This window comes from Anabrus simplex, chromosome 8, assembly GCF_040414725.1.
Source record: "Anabrus simplex isolate iqAnaSimp1 chromosome 8, ASM4041472v1, whole genome shotgun sequence".
Classification (NCBI taxonomy): Eukaryota; Metazoa; Arthropoda; class Insecta; order Orthoptera; family Tettigoniidae; genus Anabrus; species Anabrus simplex.
Window position 1 is genome coordinate 55270437 of NC_090272.1, and position 12071 is coordinate 55282507.

At 36.9% G+C, this 12071-nt stretch overlaps 1 protein-coding gene across 6 annotated transcripts in view; it reads right to left on the reverse strand.

Moving 5' to 3' along the window:
* Window positions 1-6976: 6976 nt before the first annotated feature.
* Window positions 6977-12071, reverse strand: part of LOC136878769 (prolyl endopeptidase) — a 133406-nt gene continuing 128311 nt past the window's right edge. For all 6 annotated transcript variants that reach the window (XM_068228984.1, XM_067152233.2, XM_067152230.2 and 3 more), the window contains exon 16: window positions 6977-7704. In XM_068228984.1, the coding sequence (XP_068085085.1) occupies window positions 7639-7704 (66 nt within the window). In that variant the 3' untranslated portion in view covers window positions 6977-7638. The remainder of the gene's footprint in view (window positions 7705-12071) is intronic.

Consider the following 12071-nt stretch of genomic DNA (forward strand, 5'->3'; position numbering starts at 1 on the left):
CAGGGCTAGCACCAATGAATGGGAGTGTTAAGTCTGTGAATTCTCAATATCTTTGTCAGTCATGACTAATGCAGGCAGTTCCATCCAAAAAAGGAGGTGAAAATTGTCGAGGATATAATAACCTTCTTTATCAAGGACACCAAGTGCTTTTTATGAAAATTGCAAGACCTAATACTAATCATGTATTTCACCATACATACCATATTTTCTCGCATTTTAGATGCCTTTTTTCCCACATTTACAGCCAAAAAAAGTAAGGGGGCTCCAGGATGCGATAACCTCAAATTTTGTGCAGTGAACATGACTTCTAGGCTATAAATTGTACATGTAAGCATTCAAAAGTATTCTTTAACAAACTTATGAATGTATTCTGAGTTTTACTGGCTATTTTTGTTGGAAGGCAGTATTTCTAAATTTAAAAAGAATAAGGGGTGAACACATGACATTTAGGCCTACATATAAAGTAACTAAATATAGTCAGTTTTAGTCACTCTTGTATCACGTCATTCGTTTCATCTCATTAACTCCTCTGATGAGTCAGGAAGGACATCCGGACATAAAAACTCACTACAAAGATTTTGCCTCACTTCATACTCAACCCCGTAGAGAAAAGGGATAAGGGTATTGTATTATGCAATATTAATACAAAAGAATATAATGGCAGTCATTTGTGTCTGTCAGTTAAGCAGTAGGCCTATCATACAGTAAACCAGATCACTGCTTTCATTTGAATTATCAGTCTTGTGCCGCCAACTTCACTGCTACCGGCGTGTCATCAATTCCAAATGACGTCATCTTCACGGCAATCGCGAGTATTCAAGATCCTGTCTTTTTGCAACTTAAAAATTATTTTTGTTCCCGACTATTAACTCTAAACAGTGAGAATCTATTCTCAAATTGTTTCTGGAGAAGGTCTCTTAGTCCCAGTTGGTGTATGTGCAGCAGAAGCTACCCCTTCTGAATAAAGTCGCGCTGTAAAAAGCGTGCCAACCCAGCAGCTGATAACAAGCGTGTCACAAGTTCTACTTCCGAATGTAATACATAGTGACTGGAAGCATTCTTTGGATAACTGCGGCTATTGAAAGCCAGACCTTTATCTTTAAGTAAATTTCATACTTGTTCTCTACATTTATCACATCAGGACTTACCTAAACAGCTGTAATTGAGATAAGAGACCAAATTGTTTAGGTTAGGTACCGTATGAAACTAAGTGCCCGGATAGTGTGTAAGTTCCATGACAGGAAGAATAAAAATAAACAACAGGAAAGCTTGTCGCATTTATGGATATCTACAGTAATGAGTTTTATCATCATAATGTTTAATTTTGCACATACGTTGCCTCCATATTTCTTTTATTAACGCGTACAATGTTCTGTCTGGCGTCTCTGAACATCATAAAAGTAAAAAAACATTTAAGCTCTTTAGGTTTTTCAATCGTGAAAGTAGTTAGTGGAGACGCAGGAGCAATACCATTACTACTATTATTATTTAGGTACCGGTACGTTGGCGACTAAAACAATCGTCATGATTGGGTTATTTTTATCGCACTTTAAACCTACTTATCTCAAAAGATTACGTAGGCTATATTGGCCCGAGTTACGAGATATTAAACGATCACTTTGTTAATAATCATGCCTGCTGTATTAACAGCAACATCCATGAATATTTCTCAACTACAGTAAACTCGTTTCCTCATCCCAAGGTGGTGCAGCCCCCTATGGAGGGGAGCTGCATGTGCCATTTTTACAGAATATCAACTTTCCTGCCATTCTTAAATCTCTGGCAGTAAGGTACCGGGAATCGAACTCAGGCCCCCGAGAACGGCAGCTATGTTAACCATTACACTGACAGACATTCTTAACTACAGAAAACAGACATATAGCATGACTGATGCGTGCTTTAATTGTGCAGGTCGGACACGAAAATATTCACCTATTTGTACAACGTCATCAGAGCTGCAGTAGGCCTACGCTACGGAGGCGGCATTACTTAACTTAAACACAGATGTACTGCACGACTTTGATGTGTTTTCATTGGGCGGGTCAAACAAACAAACTAAACTATTCACAAATTTGTGAGTTGCAGTAAGGCTTGTACCTGCTTTGAAGCAGAATCGTCGTTCTCTGACAAATTACGTTGGGGACGGAGATCTTGTATGCAAGATTTTTTTTTTTTAAATTTCTTTGTCCCAATAAGTTAGGAGGGTTCTAATACGCGAGGGGGTATAATACACGAGTAAATACAGTAGCATGACCCCTGGACTAATAAAAAATAATACTGCAAAAATTGCAAGGCCTAAGATTAAATCATGTATTTCACCAAAACTATGCTTTTTAATAGCAGTGTTTGTAATATTTTGTCATTTTTTTAAATTAGACCTACAATAATTGCAAGTTGTCAAATTTAAAAACAAACTTTCATTGGGTGTTGTACCAGAAAACAATGAAGGAAGAAACTCTTGAAACTTGTGGGATATTATCCTTTAATTCAAATGTAGAAACAAAACTTAAAGCATTTGTGGCTATAAATTGTCTTTTCTTTGCATTGTCATGTTTGTTTCAATCTTCTTTTGTTGGCAACAATATTGGAACTCTTACTGGTCTAGGTATTTAACAGAATGCTGTAATACTGATTAGGTTAAGTATGTTCATGTACAGTATATAGGCATAATATTTTAATTTAATCTACAACTCGCAAATGGGCCTAATAAAATATCAGAACAAGTTACAAGTAATAATTGCTATTTCTTCAAGTAATTAATGATACAGAATGCCAATTTTAATATGTGTCAGTTTTGTTAGCAACAGAAAAAATGTTATAATTTCATTACTCTTTTTAGTAAAAAGAATAATTGTTTTTTGTCTTGTCGAAGCTTTGCCTTTCAGATGAAACAAAGCCTTCTCTACTCACATGATGTTCTCTTCAAGATCAAAGATATCATGCAAGTACACAAAGGATTTAACCTTCGCCAAGGCAGTGTGCGCTTCGGCGAAACTTGGGACGACTTGGGACTCACGACCATCATCATTCCTCTCCACCCCCCTTCATCACACAGCTCTTCAGTTGTTTCCACTCGCACGTAGCTACATCAAAATCAACCAGCATATAGTCTTCAAAATCTACAGGTATAGCATCACCTTCACCCCTTAATTGTTCAGTCTTCATTAAAGGTGTCTTCATCACTCTCCACCATAAACACAGACATTTTCAGCGGGGCCTATTTCCATTGTGTGCAGCTGATAGCTGAAACCACCTTTGTGGAAACAGTTCACTATGGTAGGCTGCGACACCTGCCACCAAACTGGCACTGGGAATGGATCGCTTGTAGAAGATCAATATTCTTGCTCATTTCTTTTCCAGCATCCAACAAGCACACATCAGTTTGCAATAAGCACTTATGATACAGTTGATTGAAACATTTTATTAGCCCAAAATCAAGACACTGCAACATGTTGGTACAATTAGAGGGGAAATGCACAAGTTTCACATTATGAAGAAATGATGTGTCCTGTGGATGAGTGGTACAATTATTTACAAAGAGCATGATTTTTCTTGCTTATGCACCCATAGAGGCAAGAATGAACTTAAAAATTGTGAACGAATTTCAGGTGTCATCCGAGCATTTTTGTTTCCATATATACAGAAAAAAACAGAAAGAATGTAGTAAACTAATTTGTAGAAAGAAAAAAGTCTACCTGAGACAACAAATAGAATCAATTCAAGATGACTACAGAAACAAGAACATCCACAAGATGTATGGAACTGTCAACACAATTAAAAAAGCATTTCAACCAAGATAGAATATTATGAGAGATAAGTCTGGAAATTTAATTGCTGATCAGGACAAATTACTAAATTACTGTAAGTAATACCTTGAATCCTTGCTGAATTGTGCTGATTCAGAAACCTGTATTGGTAAACCATCTAGTTCCCCATCAGAAGAACAAATACCAGAGCCATCATATCAAGAGGTATTACAAAGTATTATACGTTTAAAAAACAATAAAGCTTCAGGTAGCGACATCATTTCTGCTGAGCTTATTAAATATGGTGGAGAAAGATGACATAAATACATATATAAGATCATTCTAAGGATATGACACTGAAATTATTCCAAAAGAATGGCAGGAATCACTTATTGTCCCAGTTCATAAAGGAGAACTTCAAAATTATCGAGGTATCTCTCTTGTAAACACGGAATAAATAATTCTGTCTTATTCTTTTACAGCCTTTAAAACCATTTCCTGAAAATGTTATTGGGGACTATCAGAACGGTTTTCGTAGTAACAGATCCACTACAGCCAACATATTTGCAATTAAGACTATTAATGATAAGGTGTGGGAACACAAGGAGTCTGTTCATTATCTCTTTATAGATTTCTTCAAGCCATATGATTCAATGCACAGAGAAGGGCTGTGGAACATCATGATGGAGTTTGGCTTTCCCATAAAATTAATTAACATGTTAAAACTGTGTATGGATGGTAATGTTAAATGTTTTGCTCAAGGGCAGAGAATCAAGTTTCCTCCAGAATAAAACTGATCTGAGACAAAGGGATGCACTTTCTCCTCTTCTATTCAACATTACACTGGGAGAAGATTATCAGAAAATTAGCTCTTATACCTGCTGGCATCATATTGGGGAGACAACATGAAGTCCTTGCATATGCGGATGATATTGTTCTTATTGGCTGCAATGAATTAGGAATTGGGCAGTTATTTGTGAAACTAAAAGAAATGGCAGCAAAAATTGGCATACAGGTAAATACCGTATTTACGCAAATAATACCCGCACTTTTTTTTAAATTGGGGCATAAAATTGGGGTGCGCGTTTTATTTGCGTCAATGTTGGCATTTTTTTTTCAAAATCAGCCTTCCTAAATTTAGGGTGCGGGATTATTTGGTGGCGGGTATTATTCGCGTAAATCTCCGCCACCATATTTACGCGAATAATACCCGCACATTTTAAAAAGAATTTGAGATACGAAATTGGGATGCAGTTTTTTGCATCAAAGTTGTCATTTCCTTTTTTTCAAAATAAGCCTACCTAAAGTTAGGGTGCGGGGATTATTCGGTGGCGGGGATTATTCGCGTAAATATGGTAATAAAAAGACATTACATGGTTGTACAGAGACCAAATCATGAGGAGATTGACAGATTGCCTTTGAAGATTGGAAAATATATATTAAAAAGAGTTGAGGAGTATAAATTCCTTGGTGTATTAATCGATGAGCAAAACCGAAGGCAACAGGAACACCAAGCTTTAAGAATGCAAACAAGGCATTTTACACTATGAGCCCTATATTAGGCCCCAAGTTTTTAAGAAGGAATGCAAAAATGATTATCTACAATACAATCATTCGACCAGTACATCTGTATGGTTCCGAGACATGTTGTATAACCAAGAAAGAGCAGCAGCAGTTGCAAGTCTTTGAGAATAAAGTTTATAGAAAAATATTTGGCCCATGTTTCGATCCTATCTCTCAAAGCTGGCAGAAAAGATCTAATGAGATATACACCCTCTCTCCAAAACACACTATAATGGGTGTGATAGAATCCAACAGACTGTGTTGGGCTGGAAATGTACTGAGGATGCAGGATAACAGAGCACCAGTAGATCTATACAAGGGATCTCTTAATGGGAAAAGACCTTCAGGAAGACCCTGAAGCACCTGGAAGACGGAGATCAACAAGGTATGCCGGACGCTCCAAATTGATAACTGGGAAGAGTGGGCTCAAGATTGAAAAGGATGGAAGAGGATTGCAAGATCGGCACGGGAACTTCACATCCCTCAGAAGCCTACAGAGTGAGTGAGTGAGGGATATATCATGGGTAATTTTTTAGTGTTCTTAAAACAACATGGTTTTAATGACTTTCCCCATTATGACCGGCAAACTCTTACCACTGTCATCACCACTGACACACAGCAGAACAGTTAGAATTTTTTCCCTATGGCAAGATTCACCCTTCAGTGCCAGTGTTCTGTCCTTCTGTCCAGAAGGACATTGTAAAACAGTACGGTCTCGTCCACGTTACATATATCACGCAGCTCATATCCCTCCAGCAGCAATAGGAGTTTCTCGAACCACAGCTTTTTACCTTCTGTGTCTACAGTAGCACTTTCTCCAGAAACATTCTTGAAGATTAGTCCATATCACAATTTAAATCGAGTGATCCATCCATTTGATGCAGCAAAATTATCAATGTTCAATCTTGCCGCCATTTTTTTGGCTTTCTCTCGTAATGTAATTCAATCTATAGGGACATTGGGTGCCCTTGATTTTTGGAAACAAGTGAAAAGGATATTCTCTAGCTCAGCGAATGGAGATTCTATCCCGGTTTCTCTACTTAGTCTTTCACATTTATTCATTCGATCTCTTATCTCATTCTTGGCAAATATGAATTTTAAAGCTGAAGGCTCTAACCCAAGAAGTTTTGCGATATGTATTCTTTTTACGAACAGACTTGTTTCAATTTCTATAGTTTTCAATTGCTCTTACAGTGTTCTTACCTTTTCCATGGGATGTGACATGTTATAAATAACAATAATACACAGGATCAAAGATGAGAAAAACGGTATGTAATTACGAAGATAGATATAAAAATTACCATGCACAACCAAAACACAGCACAGGACAACTAAGAATGAAATGAAACAGCACAATGATGCCTTGGCACTTCAAGCAGAAGCCTTGGCGCCAGGAGGCTTATAGGTGTGTTCATATACAGGTAGTGTGCTTGTGCATAAATAACCTGCGCACTGCACTCCAGTCTACATGATTCTTGCTAAAGCCTATCAATTCTGATTTGCTCGTATATTCTCGCGTTATATATTTTTCAAGTACGCTATTTGTAATCCAGTCGTCTATCTTTTTCATATAAACACAAACTTACTTGCAACTGCAATCGGAACTTGTACAAACTCCCTTGTGAGATGAACAGTGCGTTAATGAGAAAGTAAATACACATCACACATTTCCATCATAGTTCTCATTTAATATTCTCTGTTAAAAAATATTATAAAATGACTAAGCCAATATTCTCAAAAAATGTAATTCTTTTCTGTGGTACACTTATAAGACTTTACCACAATATGGTTATCAGAACATCAAAGTTTTATCATTTTAATAACTATTAATGGGATTATATCAATTTAGCATTCACTTACACTTGGTGGGAATATATTAATTAATTAAGTAAAGGTAACAGGTATCAACAATGTACAAAATGACTGACTCACTTCCATCAAGCTAGAATTAAAAGTATGTGGCAGCACTGTTCTTTCTCATTCAATTGAACAACACTTCATACAAAATAAAATTTACGTATATTCAAGCACTGGTAAAATTTATTTTACTCTTTCTTTACAGTCTCGGCGACAAGAGACACAGCATCAAGAGCATACTATGTCGAGTTATTTCATAACTCTCACCTGCTCTATCCATTAGCATGGCATGAAGCTGATTATTTGATGGCACTTATGTAAAATACTTTTAAAATTATTTTTAACTAAATCCTGCATAATTTGAAAAATCAATTTAGACCAACATCAATTAAAGCCTGCATTTTAAAATGTCACTTTTCTCAACTGCCAGATCCTTTGTTCACTTTAATTTCTCACATTCTACGATTGATGATCATTTATTGAATTCCAGGCCAAGGGACTGCACCAAGAAGGACAGGATGTCTGTACTTTCTTCAATCTGTATTGAACAAAAGATATTTTATTAGTATCAAAGTATTAGCAACAAATTACCATTCACAGAACTGAAAATGCATAACTATAATAAAAAAACATTTACTTAACATCAAACATTGTGTTCAATAAGAGTTTTATTTTTCATGTGTAATGTTCATGTCATAAGTCCATAGACTTGTACCTTGTTTGAAACAGCTCTCCATACTACACTAACATCATAAGGACGTGTGTTCTGTATGTGTTTACGCAGGAGACCCGAAAAACTATCTCTGAACACCTCATGCAACTCAATATGTCCAGAGAGTAAGTTTCAAATTTTAGTGTATGGCAGTGTGGATAATTTTGCTGATAATTTCTAAATAACGACATTTATTGATTTTCACTCAGGTACACTCTTATTTTGCTTGTGATTAGGCGACCCTTGACAGTAGTATGGGAGAATGGTGATATGCCGTAAATCTGACCTGAGCCGAACTGGCTTTGTCCGCAATTAAAGGAAGGGACAAAGGTCAATACGTCTGTAGTTGTCGAAAGAGAAAATCTCTCATAAACCTGTGCCTGTAAGTGTTCTGGTGCCAGGTGTCAGGCCTATTGTATTATGTTAACAGATCTATCAGTTTCAATACCTTGGGTGTAATGTACTGTACTTAAATATTTACAATAACCGTGGATAACAATGAGGAGCACTTTTTCAAAACTCGACATTTGCAGCAAACATTTTTCAGGAAATGTGTTTTTTTTATTTTCACTTAGAAGCATATCCATGAAACATTTCAAATTTCCGTCTATATTAGCTCCAATAGAGACAAGTACGGTACCTGAATAGAACTTGTTGAAACTTAAGGTGGAAGATAATTTTCTCAAGTATTTTCAAAAGTCGATATATGCAAATATTCTGGTAAAATGGAACTTCACATTAATACTCTAACTGAATTATATACTTTTGTTTATGGAATTATTTACTTATTTTTACTTTTGTTATTTTATGAATTATATTTGTTTGAATATTTATTGATTTTTGAGCTCCATTGTTACATTTTATAATATAGGCTACTTGGTATTGTATAATTACATAATATTATTAGATTGTAATATACTTTGCGAAGTAGGTATCCTGTACTGATATGGAGACTCTGTTATGTCTCTTATTATATGTGATAACACGTTGACTATTCATTTTAAATGGCAACCATGTTCATAGTACCTTCTGTGAACTCTTTTAGATCTTTGATTTCCCAGTCCCTGTTCAGAATTTTAAGGGTACCATACTTCTCTAAGATGTCATAGCATTGTTTGGGAGACAGTATGTTTTCCCGTCTTCTGTAAGATTTCTCAATTCTACCGAACACTCTGTCTGGAGCCACGTAGCTGTGTCCCCGAATAGGGAAGAAATTGAGAATATTACTGAATAATGTGCTTTTTCCCAAGAAAGCAGTAAGTGTGGCCAGGATGACAGTGTTTTTGTTTTGGCTGCTACAATAGTCTGAGAATAAATGTATCGTGGTAGGGCCATCTTTGTGCAGTTTCTTTTCTAGGTTAAAAAGAAAGTCCAATAAAGCCAAAGCAACTTGGTTGCAACCTCTTGAGGATTCTGCTTCTAGCCAAATATAGAAAAATATTTCCTTTCTCTGCTCCTTTCAGTGAATCATGATGCAGAGATTGTCTAGCATAGAAAGCTTCACTCACTGATAACTGATAACTTCGGAATTGGTTGATTCTGTTGCATGTCAAAACATATCTTGATGACACCTGGGTTTTCTACTTTCATTATTTGATAAAACTGCTTTGCACGAATTTACCATATTTACTCGCGTATTAGACCCATTTTTTTCCCACTTTTACAGCTAAAAATAGTAAAGGGGGGGTCCAATATGCGATAATCTCAAAATTTTGTGCAGCGAACACATGACTTCTAGGTTATAAAGAGCTATAAATTGCACGTGTAAACATTCTATACTATTATTTAACAAACTTAGAATGTATTTAAGTTATACTGGCTATTTTCGTCGGAAGGCAGTATTTCTAAACGCAGAAAGAGAATAAATGGTGAACACTACTTTTAGGCCTATGGTACATATAAAAGGCCATTTTAGTTACTCATATCACATCATTTGTTACATCTCATTAACTCCTCTGGTGAGGTTGACGCAAGGACGGCCGTAAAAACTCGCTACGAAGATTCGTCTCACTTCATACTTAATCCCGTAGAAGAAAAGGATAAGGGTATCGTGTTATCATATAATTAAATATTAAATATTGTCAGTTCAGCAGATGGCCTACCACACAGTAAACCAGATCACTGCTTCCATTTGAATTATCGCCTTGCGCCGCCAACTTCCCTGCCGGCGTGTCGGCATTCTAAGTGACGTCATCTCACTGCTATATCTCGTCAGTCACGTCAGCAATGCTTCATTCTCTTTGCTTTGAGCCATGCACTGCAATCAAGACCATACAAGGTCCCGTCTTTTTGAACCTTTTAAAAATAATTTCATTCCCGACTATAGAGTCTAAACAGTGTAAATCTATTCCCAGATGGTCTCTGATATTCCCAGTTGGTGTATATGTAGCAGAAGCCACTCCTTCCAAATAGAGCCGTGCTGTAGAAGGCATGCCAAACCATCAGCTGATAACTAGCGTATGTTACGAGTTGTACTTCCGAATGTAATACATAGTAACTGGAAAAACTGCGGCTGTTGAAACACAGACCCTTATTTTTAAGTACATTTCGTGCTTGTTCTCTACATTTCTCACATCAGGATTTGCGTAAACAGCTGTCCAAGAGATAAGACAGACCACATTGTTTAGGTTGGGTATATTATCGCCCTGATAGTGCCAAAAGTTCGACGGAAAAAATAAATAAGAGGAAAATATACTGCATTTATGGATATCTACAGGTGTGGCAGTAATGCGTTTTATTATCATAATGTTTAATTTCATACATTCGTTGCCTCTTTTTTTATTAACGCATACACTAGTATGTTTTGTTTGGCGTCTCCAAAAATCGTTTAAAGTACGTGGGGACATAAAATTATTATTATTATTTGTTAGGTACATTGGCGAGTAAAACAATCGTTTTAATTGGATAGCTTTTATCACGCTTTAAACTTACTTCTCTCCAAATATATACCTATACTGGCCCGAGTTACGAGATATTAAACGACCACTTTGGTAATGATCTCGCCTGCAGTATAAATAGCAACAACCGCGGATATTTCTCAACTAAAGTAAACTCGTCTCCTCATCCCGAGGTGGTACAGCTCTTTTTAGACACACCCCTGGTGAGGGGAGTTTCATGTACTGCTTTTACCGCATATCAATCTTCCTGCCATTCGTAAATCTCTGGCAGTACGGTACCGGGAATCGAAGTCAGACCCCCGAAAACAGCAACTAATTGTGCTAACCATTACGCTGGCGGACATTATTAACTACAAAACACAGACATATAGCATGACTGATGCATGCTTGCTATGAGCGGGTTGGAGTGAAGCAAGGCCTATTCATCTATTTGTGCGACATCATCAGAGCTGCAGTAGACCTACACTACAGAGGCAGACATTTCTTAACTACGAAACACAGATGTACCGCATGGATTCGACGTGTTTTCATTGCGTAGGTCGTACGGACGAAACTATTCACAAATTTGTGCGATGTCATCAGAGCTGCAATAAGACTTGTACCTGCTTCTAAGCGGAATTGTCATCGTTCTCTGACGAATTACGTTGGGGGGGTCTTATAGATGAGATTTATTTTTTTCATTTTCTGTGTCTCGAAAAGCCAATCTAATTCGCAAGGGGGTCTAATACATGAGTAAATACGGTATGCAATCTATAACTTGTCCTTAGTTCATTCTTCTTCTCTAGGTATGTTTCCGTCTTTATTTTCATCAGACTATCAGTGGGAGGAGTTTTGAATGACAGATTGAAACACTTATAGAATATATACTTGTATTTTGACAGCGAGCACAGTTTCAATCCAGAACTTTTCCTTTCTTCACAGAATGTCTCCCACATCTTATTGACTGAGAGATATGACGGTAAATATCCTCTCTTAGACTTTCCTCTGCCGTGATGGCTCTCTCTGCAATTATACCTTTTGATGTGATTCTTAATGGCAACCGTTATGTCCTTGTGTTCCTTGCCTGTACTGTCACCACCTCGATTTTCCTTAGGTAACTTCACAGTATGATGAAACCTACTAGCCAGATATGATAATCTGTCCTTTGACATGCCAGAAATTCCTAATGCTGTACTTCACAGAAACCGTTTTCTTCTTCCTAGCACTTTCAATGTTCACTACCCTGCGCTGAGGTGTGGAAATGTGCATATACTTCAATAGAAACGTGTCTTGACCGATCTTTAAAGAAGCACATGA